Source organism: Thunnus maccoyii, chromosome 9 (assembly GCF_910596095.1).
Source record: "Thunnus maccoyii chromosome 9, fThuMac1.1, whole genome shotgun sequence".
NCBI lineage: Eukaryota > Metazoa > Chordata > Actinopteri > Scombriformes > Scombridae > Thunnus > Thunnus maccoyii.
The window spans coordinates 9,495,805-9,515,207 of NC_056541.1; the positions used below are offsets into that span (position 1 = coordinate 9,495,805).

Here is a 19,403-nt window from a genome sequence, read left to right on the forward strand (position 1 = left end):
TAATACTCAGATTGGCTTAGCAGAGTCGGCCCATTACAGTCCGCAGATGCTCAAAATGTTGAGTCACAGATGACGAGTACACTTATGTCATCTCAATAGACTAGACAGATTTCTCCTCGCAGGCCATCCAAGACTTTCTCTATTAGCCTTTGGAAGGTGGCCGGCACATTACTGAGTCCAAAGGGCTGTTTTTGCTTTGCTGTCTGGATCCATGGGTACTTGCCAGCATCCACTATTCATATCAATTGTGGAGAAAATTGTGTCTCGAGAAAGGGATTAAAGAATTCATTTCATTAACATTTAGGAGAGGATCCATTTCAGTGGCAGCATTGACTTTCCGAAAATCTACACAGAATCTATGACCCCCATCTTTCTTTGGTGGTAGGACTACAGGAGATGTCCATCCTGAATAGGACAATTCAACAACTCCAACAGCAAGCATCTCTCCTAGTTGTTCTTCAACAATGGCTTGCTGAACAGGCGACATTGGATAAGGCCTTTGTTTGATTGGCACACAGTTAGTGGTATAGATGGTGTGCTGCAAAACACCAGTTTTTCCATACTGATTAGTACAGACATGTGGGTTACACTCAAGGAGATATCTTAATTGTTTCTTATCTCCATCTTGTAGGTGTCACACACAGCAATATCAGTGTAGTCTCTCACTTCCATCACAAAGGCTGCAAAGAGAGGATGGGGGGTGGGACAGAACTTGTTAATGAAAGATTAAGAACTGGATTGCTCTTTGTCATTTGGTTGTTAATTTTTTTCCTATGATCTCTTTTCTGTGGGAAGTGGGCACTACCTGGCTGGACTGGATAAGTAATAGAGGGAATGGACTTAAAGCTATATTCTTTGTCAGCCACATTGATTATCATTCCAACACTAGAAATTAAGCTAGAACTTTCGGCCCCAATACGGCTTCAGCTAGAGAAGACACTTTTCCTTGAAGATCCACAGAGACATTTCCCCATCCAATTGGAGCAGCTACCTCTCCATTAGCCAGATATAATGGACCTTCTGTCCATGGCTGGAAGTCATTCTTTGACCCCTTCAATTCCATCCAGAGATACTCTTAAGTGAGAGTGTAACTAACTCCATGTGTGTACCTATGGAAAATGGTACAATTAGTTGTTGGGGACTAGAGGAGATACCAAGTGGATTTCAGGTACTCTCTGAATTTAACTCACTTGATGTTTTCTGCACTTGTTGTGGTGTCTGCCTGCCCGTTTTTTTAGATTTTACTAGTGACACTGAACAGCCCTGTTGGTTTTTGTGCCCGTGGAAGGTACTTGGATACCTGCCGCCTGGGAGGATTAGTGGAAGTGTCACGTGAACTGTAATGGGAGCAGGAACCAGGAGAGTGGTTTCTTTTGCATCTCCAGCACAAAACAGGGGGTCTGGCTTTGTCAACAGGTTGACTTGAGTTTGTACTTTTAGGAAAGGGGTTAGTGTTTTTAACACCCATACTCCAGTTGTATTCAAGCTGCTGTTGATGGTCTTTTTCAAACTGGCTCCAGGTACCTTTGATTGTGCGATTTCCCACCAGTCGCAAGCAGTTCCCTGTAGTACAGTTCTGAAGGTAGCAAGAAAATCTGCATCAGATAAGGGATAAAGGGCAAGAAAGTTGTGGCATTTTGACAAATTAACTGAGCGGGTCAGTTATTTGTCTGTTTAAACAATTTGACCTCTGCACTCAACAGTTTATTTTACATTTTTGTTGAGGACACATCACAAATGGAGCGATTAGCTACTGATGTCTGTGAAAATGTTATTATTTGGACACTTTTATGGATTATTAAGCTTAACTGAACAGTTTTCTCTCCATTACAGACAAAAAGCATAAATGTGTGCAAACGTGTGATTAGGTTATTTTTCTCTAAATCACTTTCTGTTGTTCCATGGTTTATGGAATTATTGTTTTTATCCACACTATTCCCATGTAAAAAAGTGTTCTGAAAATGTATTTATCTAATATATTTTGAAGAACACAGAAGATATATACAAAAGTTGTGTTAAATTGAAAACATTTAACTTTTACTCAGTTTGTTTACAATTTATGATATGCTTAAATCAGCATTAATCAATATATACAGTATATTTTTTAAACTCTGAATCTAATGACAATGTAGAGGAGAGATATTTAAAGACTGAAATGCATGTTATCAACATGTCCTGTATTGATGATATGTGTAAAAAAATAAAATATCCCTATTAAGAGATTACCTTAGAAAATTGCCACAATATATGGAAAATGGCCTTATACATGGAGAATCTTTATGAATGGAGCATGTTCAGTGTTTTACTTAAGACTGTGTAACTGTTATGGGGATTATTATTATTATTATTATTATTATTATTATTATTATATGAGAGTGGTCCAATAAATCCAGAGCATCTTATACTAAAACAAATTGCACAGATAGATTTCTGTCTCTGTCAGGCTTGTTTATTGTGGGTGCATGTTGTTTTTTTTGCACCTACACACATGATGTAGGTGCAAAGCTATTAAAAAATAGCACCAATAGGAAAAGAGTCATGCCTGCACATTTAATTCAAAGCCACAATTTGTGTACAAATAGACAATGTTTCAATCCAATTTGGATCTTCGTCGGGTTGAAATGTGTTTTTTTTTTTTTTTTTTTTAAATGATTCTTTTTACACTCCAATAGGCTGGCAGGCTCTATGATGGCAGGTGTGGTTAATCATCCAATCCATCCAGGGTGATAAACATCTCAAATCAATCCACAATTCAAAAACTTTAAAAAAAAAGTACAACCTTAAAGACTAAAGTGCAAAGATGAGACATCAAAACATCAAAAAATCGTTTAAAAAGTAGTTATAAAATATAGAGAAAAACCCTAAAAGATTTTACAAAAGCATCATTGAATATACATATGCAACCCAAAGCAATCACAATAATATTTTTTTTTAAATGTTTTGACCTGACAAAGATCTGACTTGAATTGTTGCTTTGGAGTAAATGTGCAGGCATGACTCTCTTCTTATTGATTCTGCTTGAACAGAACCAAATGTTAGAGAGTTGTAAGAGAAGCAGCAGCATGTACAGTAGTTATATGTGTCTCTATTGAGCCAGAACTGCTTCTTGCTCAGTAATCTGTGTATATTGTAGGATGTTTTTATATCCACAAGGTGGCAGCGTGTTCATGCTGCATCCAATTTCAAATGGCTTCACCTGCATTCATCTGTGACTGTGACAATAACACCTTACAGATACAGATTTGAGGAAGCAAATCATACATTTATTGAATGAATGAATGAAATTATTTGATCATCCAAAACATACAGATTTAAAATAGCATGACAATAACAACATAAGATAAATACATACATGTACATGCAATTATATACAATACATACAATGGCAAGGCAGCATGGTCTGCATGCTCTGAGCTGTGAATGTGCTCTGATGTGATGAGTTTTAGACTTAAAGGATGGTTGTTCAAACCCATAAAACCCATCAAAGTCCTAAAACGAAACAAAATAAAATTAGTTGAACTGTCTCTTGTTAAATAGCTGAGTGTCTTTAATCAATGAAAAGTAATTACATAAATACACAGGCAGTTATTCCTGAGAGGTATTATTTGAAAAATGATATGCACATGTGATAACATGTAATCTACAACATGTAATTTGGTTGTCTTGTTGTAGGACTTCCAGCACAATAGCCCTACAATTAAAGGACAGGTTCATAGTTTTTAAAGTCTGTCTTAAAACCATAGTCCGGTACGCAAATGAATGTTGTTTTAAGACAGACTTGAAAAATTGTGAACCTATCATTTAATACCACCTTTAATAAGACAGGGAATGTAATTTTTCTGTTGTTGGAGTTGATTCAACTTCACTGTGGACAGAGCTAAATAGAGTAATATATTCATGTTATTGTTTCTGCCCACTGAAGAAGCCAGATAGGTTATAATTTCAACATTCACATCACAAACAGCACAAAAGAAACTTCCACTGGCGGTAGGAATGTGATCGACCACCTTGCAACCCTGAAATTACATCTCCTTTATTTGCTGTTATAGTCTTAAATTGATCGCGCAGATCTAAATAGTTTAGAGATCATGTTGTCCTTTTTTTTTTTTTTTAGTGTATTTGTGTGTGTGTGTGTGTGTGTGTGTGTGTGTACAGGGCAGGTGTGGGTGTGGTTGGGTGGAGAGAGAGGCATGTAAGGAACTAAACCAGGTCAGTGTCACTGTGTGATCTGATCTTCCCCGGAGAAAAATGCTCACCAGAGGAATCAACAATGAATCATATGTTTTTTACAATACAGTAACAGGGGATAACATACTGTACAACAGCAAGAAAAGGCTGGGAGATAGTTGACACTTATCAAATATACAAAAAGGTGTGTGTGTGTGTGTGTGTGTGTGTGTGTGTCTGTTTCTGTGTGAATATAAGCCAGTTAAACCAGACCTACGCCCCGTATTTCTCAGGGGTGTTCATTTTCTTTTCATTCTTTTCCTCCATTGTTTCTGCTTCCTCCCGTTTCTCCCCATCCCGCCGGGCCGTGCTCAGGTGAAACCGGCTTCTCACATCGCACATCGTGAATGCATTGTGCTCACGCTCAATGGGATCACTGTGGAGACAGCAGAGTCCCGGTTTCCAGCCAGACACACCGGTTCAGGCTCCAGGTTTCACCAATCAGGTCAAACGAAGACCCGAGGAGGCTGATGTCACTGTATAGAGATATGTGGCCAAATATAGCTCTGTGCACTGTATAGGAGTGGTGGGGATAATGCACTACTATTTCACAACATATTAACATAGTGGTGACTCAAGCCATTGCATTTATTCCTTTATATTTTGCTCTAATATTTTGTTTAAATAAGTTTAGATTCTATTTTAGTATCTCTATCATGTACACTACTTATCAAGACCTCAATTTCTCCAGTATTTATTAAAATTTACGTAATTTAATGTCTAATGTTTAGTAGTTTAATGTCTTGCTGTAGGATGAACTCCTGAACAACTATGTAGGTGTAGACCAGAGGATACTGCATGGCTATGCTGTGGTAGCCCTTTTAGTCCAGTCACCTCACCAAGTATGGATCCAGCAAAAAGAGCCCGAGACCATCAAGTCGGTATACACTTTGTAAGAATTCAACAAAAGTTGGGACAATTGTAGGAACTATTTGCATAATATTACAGTTTTTCATCTCTGGCTGTTTACCGCTTACCTTTGTACCATTTAAGGTTCTTCACTGGACCTGAACTGCTTAAATTTCAATAAAAAACTGGAAAATGGGGTGTTCTAAACTATGTAATGTTTATTTGATCAAACACACAATCCATTGAAAAAGCATCTCAGTACACTAATAAACATAGTGGTTTTACAGGTAAACAGAATGGATTGTAGATTAGGAAAAAAAAAATCTACCAGAGGGGCATTTTTTGCACCAATCGATGTCCTTCTTTGAATAATAAAGTTAAATTTGAGCTCAGATTTAAAGGAAAGCAGATTTTGTTTTAGTGTTTTCAGTGTTACAGGAAATAAATTAAGTGTCTTAACTTGCAGCTGCTGCATGTAAACCTGCAATTCTGCTGACAATAACCTACATTTAATAATTTAAAAGAATTTTTTTGTTTAGTTAATGCTCAAGTTCAAGTTTTTTTTTTTTAATATAGCACTTTCAAAGGCAAACAGGTTTTGCACCAAAGTGCTTCACAAAGACAGACAAATATATATACACATACAAGCAGAAAGACATAGTGTATATGTATAACATGTGAAAATAAAGCAAGATTAAAATAGAAACAGGTTTACACCCAAGAAAATAGATATAAATAAGAAATAAGAAATAAAAACAGGTTAAACACAATTAAAAGCCAAAGAATAAAAGTGGGTCTTCAGGTGCATCTTAAAAGCATCAACAGACTCAGCCTGTCTAAAGGCCTCTGGCAGGCTACTCCACAAAATATTACAGAAAAAGCTCTGTCCCCGGTCTATTTTTTTTTCATGAATGGTGCACAGCCAACATACCACAGTGGGAGGATCTGAGGGGTCTGGTGGTGCTGTAAGGGGTGGGGAAGTTCAGAGATACATGAAGGGGCGAGACCATAGAGAGATTCATAGACTATTTTTTGATTTTGAGGTTTATCCTGAAATGAATGGAGAGCCAGTGTAAGGATGCAAAGACAGGGGTGATGTGGTCTCATTTCTCGGACCTTGTTAATAACCGGACAGCAGTGTTTTGAATTAGTTGTAAACAGGAAATAGTAGCCTGAGAGATGCCTACAGTAGGTAGAGGGTGTTACAGTAGTCCAGCCTGGATGATATTAGTGCATGAATGATTATTTCTAGGTCAGAGGGGGAGAGAAAATGCATAATTTTGGATATGATTCTGAGTTGGTAGAAGCTGGAACTGACATCTGAATTTACCCGCCTGTTAAAATTTAGGTTCTCAGCATGTGGTCTGATGTCAGATTCTGGGCAGTGACAGTGGTATGATGTTTGGGGGGCCAAAGAGGAGGATTTCTGTCTTGTCCTCATTTAACTGAAGGAAATTATGAGCTGACCAGTCTTTTGTTGTGCACCACAGCTATTTTTTTTTTCACTGTACGGTGTCACGTTACATCCTCCTCTTTGTTGCAAAGGGATTGGACAAACCAGCAGCAGCAGTGGCTCCTCCCCAACAAAGAGAGTCCAGCCTCTGCATCCAAACTCACCTGTGACTCTGGTCCAGCAACAACTCGCACCATCAGGGTTGAAACTTGACTGAGCAGCGCAAGAGAAGACCAACTGAAGAACTGAGTTTCATGTAAGTGTCAAAATGCTTATGTTTAGTGCTTCTTCCTCACCAATAATCAATTAATATCACCAAATGAGCCGTAAAGGTTTCAGTTTTACACATGAGAAAACAGATTTGAAGCTCATATTTTAAAATGATTTACGCAGGAACAGAGCTATAATGTTAAGTACTTGACACTATTTTGACCATCAGCAGTCTAATGTTTAGTAGATTTCTGCAGGTTTCATTTCTCTGAGGCTTTTCCATCTTCCTCACCAGATGTGCAGTCATTATGGAGTTGTAGATATTAAGATATCCTTAATTTCTGAGCACTTAAAGGCCGTTTTGGCTTAAAAGTTGAAATCAAAAGTTACTTCTTCCTTATTCTTGTTGATTCCTGACGACTGTTTCCAAGTTCACAAATTAACTTTCAACCTTAGTCAGTAATCTGGTGCATGCTAAGAGATCTGTGATTTTGTCTTTCACATGGACACAAAACTTTCACTTCTGGTTATCTGTCTGTACTTATCTGTACTTGCAGATAAGTCCAGTCCAGTCAAGTTAGTTTTATTTATATACCTCAAAACTACAAATCACAAACTTGCCTCAAAGGGCTTTACAATCTTTACAACATATAACATCCTCTATACTTAGGCCCTCAATTTACAGAAGAAAACCCACCACCACCCATAAAAAAAACTTTTATGGGGGAAAAGGAAGAAAAGGAAGACCTGAGGTAGAACAGCAGAGGTGGGATCTCTCTTCCTGGATGGACAGACTAACTAACATTCATCTAAATCTTCTGCAGTGGACACCATGGCCTCCACTCTCTCTGTGCGCAGCTTCTCAGTACGCCAGCCCTCCTTCTCCAGCATATCTGTGAGGGACAGTGGACGCAGCATTCGCTCCAAACCTCCCCACTCCTCCCTGTCCTCTGTCAGCAACTTGTCCCTGTCCCGCTCCGTGTCAGTGGGCAACGGCCTCAACATGCTTGGCTCCAGCCTCTCCTTCAACGGCCTCACGGTCGGCGCCAGCGAGAAGGAGACCATGCAGGGCCTGAATGACCGGCTGGCCAACTACCTGGACAAGGTGCGCTCGCTGGAGAGGTCCAACACTGAGCTGGAGGTGAAGATCAAGCAGCTTATGCTGGAGAGGGCTCCAAAAGGGCATGACATCGATGCGATGATGGCTCAGGCACACGCCATCGGGCAGGAGGTCAGTGTCCAGCAGATCAGATGTGTATATGCAAGATATTACTACAAAGCAAAAATGTAACTTTTGCATTTAAGTATGATGGAAAGTTAAGTGTCTTCCAAGTGGAAATTAACCTTCGAAGTTGCTGCTTTGAAGCTCTGAAGGCAGCAAAATGACATTTGGGTACAGTGACACTACAGATAAAGTAAAACTTGTAGTAGTTTAATTTGTTCATCATGTTTTTAAGGTACTTAATTGAGGTTTGAGATGAGAATAAGCACAATGTGGTACTGTGGTGAGAGCATATATGACTTTGTGCCAGCAGTCACAGTATATAAGCTGGTACATTAGAATAAGAAAAGCACTTGTCATCTCTAATCCTACAAGCCAGATCCCAATTAACTTCAACATGTCCCCTGCTCAGGTGAGAAAGAAGACGCTGGAGAACGCCCGCATCATGCTGGAGATTGATAATGCCAAGCTGGCGGCTGATGACTTCAGGGTCAAGTGAGTGTCACACAGAGGTTGCTTTCTTTTACTTGCCTGTGAGTGTTCACATGGGAGCGCCAGACTGCAAAGCAATGTGAATAAATGACCTTTTTGTCAGGTTGCGAAATAAGAGCCCCATTCCCACGGTGCTCAAGGCACCCGCAGGAGCCGAACAACCATCAGTTAGCGCAGGATGTGATACATTGTGCAGGTCAGAGAGACATCATCCGTTTCTGAGGAGTCCACAGTTTGGCAAGGTGAAGCTGAAGGAAAGATGGTAAAGTCAGGATACACCTACAGTTTTCATTTTTCACAATGTGTTGATGGTATGTTCTGCGGCCTGATGTCAAGGAGTGATACATCAATTGGCAGTGATTTATGGGATTAGCAGCAAAGTGCATGTGTACCTTACATGGATATCTTTGCATGAGAGTGGATGGCATTTTTCACATGTGGGCATCCATTCTAGGATTTTATAAATGGTTTCCTGCACTTGTTTGTGTTGCACTACGAGCCCCAGTGTGTGCGTCACATGTATCACTAAATTCAAAGATAAGCAATTGCTTTTCTGAAAAATCTTCAAAAACCCAGATTGTCATTTGACACTTAGTGTTGCTCCAATATCCTCAAAACTCTTCTGCACATCTGGATCAAAGATATTCATTCAGCTGCACGATGTCCTGTGAGTCTATCCCTAATACAGAAAAAGATGGTAGCAGGAAGTGACATATAATTTTGATTGTTTTGAGTGAAAGTTATGAAAATACAGTATTAAATACTGAACAATAACATGTATTAACAAGAATATAGTTTGGCAAAATGGTCTTAAATAAAGGAGAATCTCAAAGCTTTCATCAGCTAATTAAAGGCATTAAAAGTTCATTTGTTGATGAAGGCTGTAAATTGAAAGCACTGGAAAAAGCTAGAAAGTGAACCTAACAAGCTTTTTTGTACCTTTCGCCTATTTTGTCTACTACTGTTATTTTGTTGATATATAAACGGATACTTCCAGCAAGCATCTTTGTTTGGATTAAAGGACGGGTTCACAAAGTCTGTCTTAAGTCAACAGTCAGGTGCCTAAATGAACATTGAAACAGGTTTTTCTTGCTGTAATCATTCCTCCTGTTCACACTGACCATTAGAAGATCCCTTTATGATGCGCTTACAATGTAAATCCACAGTCCTCCTGTGCAAAAATGTATTTTAAAGTTGATCTGAAGCTAATATGAAGCTTCAGTCATCCAAATGAGTCAAATCAAGTAGATATCTTTCAACGTTACAGTCTTTTTAGTGCCAAATTCCTCTTTTTGTTACTATACTTCCACCACAGCTCAACAGAGAAACATAAAGAGGGAATTTGATGCTAAAAAGACTGTAAATATGGCAGATATCCACTTGATTCTGGATGAACCAAACCTCCTGGTTTTTGAAAGATCTCCATGGTTTTATCTTCCAGAAAAACAGATGCACAGCTCTGTGACTCAACTGTGATGATAAAATGTGAGTGTTGCATATGTCTGCTGATGACTGTTTTCTCACAGTTTTAATTCTCCTCTGTGTGTGTGTTTTTTTTCTGTAGATGGGAGGCAGAGGCCACCTTGTGCCAGTCGGTAGAAAGAGACTGTCAGGCTCTGAGGAGAGCAAAGTCTGACCACGACCAGATCATTGCCACTCTCCGAGGAGACCTGGACAGCCTGAAGGAGGAGCTCTACTTCCTCAAGAAGAATCACGACGAGGTGAGATCCCTGCTAAGGTGAAGGTCACGTCAAACATGATCAATGAGCGTTTACTCATCATCCTAATCAATTTACAAGTTGTCAAGAATATTCTTGTTTTAAAGCAGGATGTCTTTGAAGCACACTTTGCTCTCTGAGCTGCATGAGAGACATCCTCCTGCACCTAAACATGGCTTATCATCCATCACAGAGTTGTAAATGCATTCCAGAGCTTGTTTTTAGTATCAGTAACACAGCTGAAACAGGTAGATACAAACCTGAGCTGTAGCTGTTAGTGTTTGCTCACTCAGTCAGGCCTGAAGGTTTAACAGTATTCAGTATCTGAAACATGATAATGTTAAGTGTGCGGCAACTCCCTTTCTCTTTGTAGCCATGGTGCTTTCAGAGATAGCAAGATAATACCCGTACACACAACACAAGAGTATTTGAGCCAATCCAACCTCAGAGATTATGTATTTGGACAGTCAGGTGTGGTCTCCAGGATGTGGAATGTGACTCCCTGCAGACAGGTTTTATTTTTAATGTGAATAATCATATTGTATAAACTGAAGCAGTCCAAAAATGTAAAAGAAAACAAAAACAGGGCCAAAGAAACTTATTGAGTATTGAAGTCTGGCAGCTGCATCATAAACATTGACTCAAGAGCCACATTTGAAAAACTTTCATTGTCAGGTTTTGATATTGTACATTTGTTTCCAAATTTAGGTTATTGTGACACAGTTTTAAACAGTGGTGGAAAGTAACTAAGTACATTTACTCAAGTACTGTACTTAAAATATTATACTTTCTACTCCACTACATTTATTTGACAGCTTTAGTTACTTTTCAGTAACTCAAGTACTGTACTTAAGTACAATTCTGATGTACTTGTACTACTTGAGTATTTCCATTTTAAGCTACTTTATACCACCACTCCACTACATTTCAGAGGGAAATATTGTACTTTCTACTCCACTACATTTATTTAATAGTTTAAGTTACTTTTCAGATGAAGATTTGACACAATGGATAATATAACAAGCTTTTAAAATACAACACATTGTTAAAGATTAAACCAGTGGTTTCCAACCTTTTTGGCTTTTGACGTCTTACAAAAAGCAGTGTGTAGTTGGGGTCACATTTCAGATGTCTATGAGTTGTTAACAGTTCCACCAAAAAGTGATTTTTCCCTCTTCTCACATGGTTTCACTTAAATAAATGTTCTAAATGGTCCAATATTTCACCAAAAATCAAAGATTAGAGAAAAAGTCCAAAAACTGAAAACAGATTTGTGTATCTGAACTTTGTTTTTTCTTCTTTCCTCTCCCATTAATCATCTCACGACCCCTCAGATTTATCTGGTGACTCTTTGGAGGGGCCCCAACCCCTAGGTTGGGAACCACTGGACTGAACTAGCTAACTGTATATAAAGTAGTTCAAACTAGCTCCACCTCCAGCAGCTACAACAATAACATGCTGCTCTAACACTGATGCTTCGGTATTAATAATCTAATGATGTCATATATAATAATATATCAATCAGAGGAACCAAACCACTACTTTTACTGCAATACTTTAACTACATTTTGCTGCTAATACTTATGTACTTTTGCTTAAGTAGGATTTTTCATGCAGGACTTGTAATGGAGTATTTTTATGGAGTTGTATTGGTATTTTTACTTAAGTAAAGCATCTGGGTTCTTCCACCACTGGTAGATGGTGCTAAAATCAGATGTTGAACCTCCAACATGGCCTCCCATCTAAACTACCCTGCGATGGTTGAGGCTTTCAAGAGCTCCAGATGTGAGATGAAAACTAAGATTTTACAGCATTTAACGTTGTTTGATCTTTCTTCTCTTTAATCTGTTTCAGGAGATGAACTCTCTGAAGGGGCGTCTGGCCAATGAGCAGGTAAACGTGGAGGTGGATGCAGCTCAGGGTCCTGATCTGGGGGCCATCATGGCTGAGCTGAGGGTCCAGTATGAAGGCATCGCTCGCAAGAACAAGGAAGAGGCCGAGGCCTGGTACCTCAAGAAGGTCAGTCTCTCCCTGACTCAGTCTTTAACAGGGGTCTTTCTACATGTTCAGGGTATCTGCAGGTCTTGAAAAGTCGTTAGTTTCCTAAAAAAAAAAAAGGCCTAAGAAGGTTTTTAAAAAGTCTTAAATTTAATTTTAAACGGTTTTGAATGTTTTTTTCTTCTCTGCAATTTGAGCAACAACTTAAGCATTAATTTAAATTAAACACTTATTTTGTAATTGATTAATCCAACCATTAATTTTCTGCCACTTATCTGGGTCCTGGTCACATTAATTGATTACAGCTGGAAAACACTGACAAAAACGTCATATAAAGGTCAATGAATTAATTTATTTAACCTTATTGTCCCTGTTAGTTTTCATTGTTTGACCTGTACGACCATGAAAAAGGCATTACATTACATTGCATTGGTATTATTGCATGTGGTATTAAAGAGTCTTACATATAATCTTTGTGAATACTGCAGAAACCCTGATTTTATTCTGCAGTTTTTGTGGTATTAGAGGCTACAGACATTTTATATTAATTTTGCGTGTATGTACACAGCTGGAGGCAGTGCAGTCGGAGGTCAAGGAGAGCAACGAGGCGTTGCGCTGTGCCCAAAGTGAGCTCAGTGAGAGACGACGTTTCCTGCAGGCTCTGGAGGTCGAGCTCGACAGTCTTCGCAAGCAGGTACACGACTGTATAAACACACATAAACACTGTGTTGTTGTTGTTTTTTGTCACTTTGTTTGTTACTCAAAGCAATAGTTTTGGGAAATACACTTATTCACTTCCTTCCCAAAAGCTGCCACAAGAAAGTGACTAAGAATATTTCCTAAAATGTCAAACTATTTCTTTAGCTGTTTAGTAAATAAGTAGATAGTTACCATAGCGATTGAGTGGCCTCCTGCTATGAGGTCAAGTAAAGAGTTTCCTCCTGTCGAGATGAATGAAGTTTTATGTTAAATGCCATTCTTGTGCTTCTTTAGAGCTCAACCCCTCCTTCACCTCTCCTCTTCCTCTATATTCTGCAAACATGTTGAGCTTATCTATATGTAGCAGCTGCTTTCTCCTTGTCAACAGCGAGCTGCCAGCAGCACAATGTACACCGTTATTTCACTCTGCTCCAATAATCAATCAGTGCGACAAGACACAGAGTCGGACAGGCGAACGTTTTGTGAACGCAGATCAAACAGTGTATAGAAGTGTTCGGTGGAAGCAAATATAGCTCATGAATGTTTGCTCAGCCTGATAGCAGAGATATTATGGTGTTGACAGTTCCTACTATCTCTGGTTGATTGGTGACCGTATGAGCTCTACAGGTAAACATTCAGAGCAATATAGGCTGGAAAAAATGTACATCAAAGGTGCACTGATTGTCTGAACAATGGTGACACTTTTGTGGACCTAAAAGAGCAAATTATATATATTGAATATTATCTTTGTGAACAGATTGAGTTAAGCCAAGAACTTTAAGCTTTTACCTACATCAGTGTTTATCTTTGTCGTTGACATTCTTGCTGTTTAAAGGTGCACTTTCTACTATTTACAACTGCACTAAAACATTCTTTATATCTATAGTGACAAACCCACAGAGAATTATCTCTCTGCAGTTCCCCTCAGTATTTTAGAGTCTTTTGTCTCATTGTTTTGGTGCTCCGGCTCGCAAACTCTCTCAGCTCTCGTTATTCTTGGCAGGCAGCCACTTTCAGCAAAAAAAAAAAAAGCTCTGATAGACCCACTATATGCCCAGAGCAAAACAGTAGACAGACAAAGTTAGCAACTAGCTGGTGAACATAACAACAAAGGAAACAGATATTTCATTCAGGAGTTGGTGGAGACCAGAAAAGAGCCGTCAGAGTGAATAACTACACATGCATCCAAATTTTGCATAAATTTTAACCAAATTTCCAGAAAATCGGTAAAAAGAAAATTCACATAAATTCTTGTTTCCATCCACTGCTGTTTTGCAAATATTTGGAGTTGGTTGATCAAGATAAAAAGCTGGTGGAAATATTTTTACAGTTGGGACCATTAAAGCATTTAAGAAGCAGGCACAATGAGATCATATGAGTAAAAGAGCGTCACTCAAACCTCAAAGAGAGAAAAGTAACGTAGAAAACATGATGGAAATATGACATCTTGGTTTGAAGACCATTATAGTCTCTTCATCGGTCCACACAGATCTGATGTTTTCATCTGCTGCTGTTTTGTCTCCTCAGTCGAGCATAAAGTGAACAAGTTTAAGTTTAAGGCTTAACGTAGAGTTACGTCATGATTTAATCACTACATCTGGTTCTGTTGCACTTTGTTGCATTTCATTTTGCTTTTACACCAACTTTTCCACCTCAGCCAAGTGTATAAACTTTTTTGTGACATTTTGAGATTTTTTTCCCAATTTTCACAATTAAACTTGCAACTAAAAACAGTTCGATGGAAACACACCGAATGTTGGACTTACATTTATTAGGTGGCTTGAAACATGACTCGTAATGATTGCTAATGTTTCTCCATATCTGTTTACTGTGTCAAAAGGCAACTATTTGCTAGTAAGTTCACCATATCAACTTAATTTGGTGATAATATGTCAGGTTTGTGTTTACAGCTTGTTTCTGCTGCCCCCAGGTGGCCAAAACTCTGTTAATACAGGTTCTGTTTAACACAACCAGTTATATGTTGTTACTGAACATTAGCTGTATGTGCTGTTAACAGGTGGGTGTGTTGGAGGGAAACCTGGGTGAAACTGGACATAAGTACTCTGTTGAGATGGACCGTCTTCAGGCTGCGCTGACCCAGCTGGAGGATGAACTGTCTCAGCTGCGTTTGGATATGCAACGCAACAAGACCGACTACGAACAGCTGCTGCGCATCAAACAGAACCTGGAGATGGAGATCGCCACCTACAGGAGGCTGCTGGAAGGAGAAGAAATGTAAGTCAGACATTTTTAGACACCAATACAGTGATATAACATCAATTTATAAGAGAATAATAATCTGTTAAATGCATTTCTAGATTTTTTTCTTTAAATAATGCAAAAATTCAAATGATTTTTAACCACAAAAAACTTTGTAAACCTTTTGATTTTGTAGCATTTTGAAGCTTCTTGAATCTTTGTTTTTTATACATTGTACAAGGATAAGTATAAGGGTACAACTAATGATTATTTTAATTATCGATTAATCCGTTTCTCTATTAATCAATTTGTCATTTGGTCTATAAAATGTCAGAAAACACTGAAAAATGCTGATCACTGTTTCCCAAAGTCCAAGGTGACGTCCACAAATGTCTTGTTTCGTCTCGACCAACAGTCAACAATCCAAAGATACTAGGTTTCCTGTCGTAGAAGACTAAATAAACCAGAAAATGTTCATTTGTATTATATTATATTAATTTGAGAGGCTAGAAGCAGAGAATTTTTTCTTAAAAAATGACTGTAAACGATTAATCGATTATCAAAACAGTTGGTGATTAATTTTCTCATTGCAGCTTTAGACAAGTATTAGTTTTTGCCTCACAGCTGTAAATGTTTGTGGCATTAAAACTCCAACCTGAAGTGTCAAACTTGTTATTAGATATGAAGTGAACAAGGCCTCTACTTGGTACTTTGCTTTCTTGGATTAAACTGTCATATTCTTCTGTTCTACAGGGTGAAAGAAACACCTCCACCTCCTAAAAGTAAGTCTGAAGTATTTTATTCACTTAATTTAATTTAGATTCTCTGTTTAAAGTCTTCGCTACATGTTTTTCACATAGAACAGACGGCAACTGTTGCAGGACATCATTCATATAAACCACTTGTTAGAGGATCAGCATCTAGCCCTCCCTCAGTCACTCTAACATGATCAAATCTGATGACTTGGACTGTTTTTTTCACATCAGCTTTTCATATTTTCTGTCTTAAAATCTTACAGTAGACTTCAGACTGTGGCTGTTGTAGTTAGGAGCATCACTTCCTTTCCTAAAAATTTGCAGACTCCTCTATTTGCCCACATGAAATTCTGTCTCGGGTCTGTGATCACCCGATACCTACTGTACAGGAGCTGATGAAGGTTAGCAAAAACAGCATCAAAGAAACAACGATTCACCCAGTGAAAGTTGGACTCACTGACATTTAATCTCTTCTGTTTTCCATCGTTTTTGTGTATTTTGACAGAAGTTTGGTAGGTGCTGTGTGCAGTTTACTGACATCAGGTTACATTTGTCGGTGTTGATGTAACTAATCCTGGTTTAATTCTTTGTACAGAAGACCCTGATGTGCGGACCAGGAAGATTGTAAAAGTCGTCACCCAGACGATGATCAACGGCAAAGTAGTGGATGAGTCCAGCGAGGTGGAGCAGATTGAGGAGCGTAAAAAATGAGCCCAAATATCCGCAGAGTCGTCACTTCTGAAACCCAAAGCTTCTTGTTTTATGTCTTCGTTATTTTGTTTCTGTGTTTTAAAGCCTCAAGTTTGCCAAAAATCTACTGAACTGGAATTTAAGTTCAACCTTTTCAGTAACATCATCGGTTTTTCCCTGACAGAAGAAACTCATCAGCATAATATAATAATATAAATGCTTTAATAGTCTTTTTCATAACGAATATCAAAATAAACACCTGTCAGATTGTGCTGGGACTTGGAAATGTGTCGTTCTGTGGAATGAATAGCAGCGTCATTTGATTTCATTTGAAAATCAAAAGGTCCACTTACTAGCCTTTTCCACAGCTTTCAACCAAATCTCACAATCTCCTCAGAGGACAGAGTTTGCCCAGTTGACATCAAAACATGAAATGTTTGGGAGACGCTAGTAAGCAGGTCTGATGTTAAAAAATTTTTCCTGTCAAACTGCTGTTTCTAAGATCAAGAAGGATCATTTGAATTTAAAGGAAGAGTTCAACTATTTTGGGAAATACTCTTATTTGCTTTTTGTTGAGAGTTAGATGAGAAGATTCATACAATTGTTTAATATATATCTTCAATATGAAGCTACAGCCAGCAGCTGGTTAGCTTAGCTTAGCTTAGCATAAAGACTGAAAGCAGGGGGACACATCTAGCATTGTTCTGCACAAAGGTAAACAAAAATCTGCCTATCAGCGCCTCTAAAGCTCATTAATTGACGCGTTACATCTCGTTTGTTTAATCTGCACAAACAATTTCCTGTTTTCCGAACTGTCAAACGTTTCCTTTAATACTCAAGAGATTTTGGGAAGGTTGCAGTAAATGTATTTGGACTTTATTTCATTGTATAACAATCATCTCTTGATCTTTCATCGGTATTCACATAATAGTTTCACTGTAAAAGTAATAATAATAATGGGACTGTTGTAATGTCATTTTCATTGTAGAACTAAACAAATCAACCAAACTGTACAGTATCAATAAACTGCAGTGTTAAAAATACAGTAAATGTTCCTTTTATCATTTTAGAGATTTGAGCTCGAACAGAAACTTTGACTGATACTGAGGGAACATAATAGGACGGAGAAACAAGGTAACACATGATTTTGCAGCGAGAGGGCAGAAACTACAAAACCGTAGTGTCAGTAGTGTCGGGTAACAGGTCTTTGTTTGTGCCACTTTTGCGTTTCGATGTCTTTCTCTGTGTATGTTTTTGTGCACATGTACATATATATAGCTTAGAGGTAATAAAGTGCTGTTGTAACAAAAATGTCACTAAATGCTGAAAACACATTTCAGATGTCGACACAGTGTGAAATCTGTCGGCCTATCAGGGCACAGAACCGAATCCTGCAGTGAATAAAAGCTATTGTGCTGTTATTCTGGGTCACTGTGACACGGGTCAGATGTCATGATGGCACAAATACAATAAGCTCACAGTTAAACAACAAAAAGTGAAATCATGTCAAAGGTTTATTGTTCCCCAGCTGAGATTTCTACAGGTCAACAAAGTTCTCAACAAGTTCTCAGAAATCTGATAGTCTCTCATGTGACAAAGTGCTCCATTTAAAGACTGCAGAGATACACTTATGCTGCCGTTTGGGGATTCAACCTGTGAGTTTTATACTTGATCACTGAAGCATTTTGCTCATGTGAGAAGTTTTACAGAGAAGTGTTTGTTATGAGGAGACATGAACTTAATTTAAGTAAAAGTACCAATACAGCAATATAAAATACTCCATTACAAGTAAAGTCCTGCATGAAAAATCCTACTTAGGTAAAAGTACATAAGTATTATCAGCTTGATGGAGTTAAAGTATTGCAGTAAAAATAGTGGTTTGGTTCCTCTGACTGATATATTATTATATGTGACATCATTATATTATTAATGCTGAAGCATCAGTGTTAGAGCAGCATGTTATTGTTGTAGCTGCTGGAGGTGGAGCTAGTTTCAATTACTTTATATACAGTTAGATAGTTTAGTCAAGGGGTTCCCAACCTAGGGGTTAGGCCCCTCCAAAGAGTCACTAGATAAATCTGAGGGGTCGTGAGATGACTAATGGGAGAGGAAAAAAGAAAAAACAAAGTTGGACTTTTTCTCTTGTCTTTGATTTTTGGTGAAATATTGGATCATTTGAACATTTATTGAAATTAAACCATGTGAGAAGTTTAGAGGGAAAAATCACTATTTGGTGGAGCTGAAGTATAAAGTAGCTTAAAATGGAAATACTCAAGTAAAGTACAAGTACATCAGAATTGTACTTAAGTACAGTACTTGAGTAAATGTACTTAGTTACTTTCCGTAACTACCACTGCTAGAAACTCTCAAACAAGCTTTATTTTTTTTTTTTTTTATCATTTATTGTTTTGAAGCTTTGTCCTTCATGAAAGCTTTCCCTGCACTGTGAACAGTCACAATAAAACCTAGATTAATGTTCCCCAGTATGACAACTTTGATATAAGTGTTGGACACAACATGGGTCAAAGGTGTTAGAAGTGAAACTGTCTCCATCCTGGTTTGCATTGTGTTAATATTGATCAGAGACCATATGAGACACAAAACGGCCTCCACCCTATCAGGAAAAAGAAACATCTGGAGAAGTTTAACCTCTGTGGAGTATTTGTGAATAAGCTGCTTCAAAATAACTTAATTTGAAGTGTTAAGTAAACAATCTATCGGACATTTACTCAACTGAACTCATGATTATGGGATCTAAAAGTGATAATTAAACCACTTAAACTTGAAGTTGACGACTGTATCTAATAACACTGAGTTAAGGATTTAATATCACTTATTGTTAGATTTTACAGTGCAGAACTTCAAGTAAACGCAGAGTGAAAATAGGTTTT

The 19,403-nt window shown here is 38.1% G+C and overlaps 1 protein-coding gene across 1 annotated transcript; it reads left to right on the top strand.

The window, feature by feature from the left end:
• The first annotated feature begins 4,985 nt into the window (after nt 1–4,985).
• On the top strand, nt 4,986–17,512 carry krt1-c5 (keratin, type 1, gene c5). Its single transcript, XM_042421601.1, has 10 exons — nt 4,986–5,119; nt 6,622–6,785; nt 7,564–7,970; nt 8,374–8,456; nt 10,018–10,174; nt 12,026–12,190; nt 12,738–12,863; nt 14,886–15,103; nt 15,821–15,849; nt 16,418–17,512. Exons 3-10 carry the CDS (start codon nt 7,572–7,574, stop codon nt 16,531–16,533), a joined length of 1,293 nt encoding a protein of 430 aa, XP_042277535.1. The 5' UTR covers nt 4,986–5,119; nt 6,622–6,785; nt 7,564–7,571; the 3' UTR covers nt 16,534–17,512.
• The last annotated feature ends 1,891 nt before the right edge of the window (nt 17,513–19,403 follow it).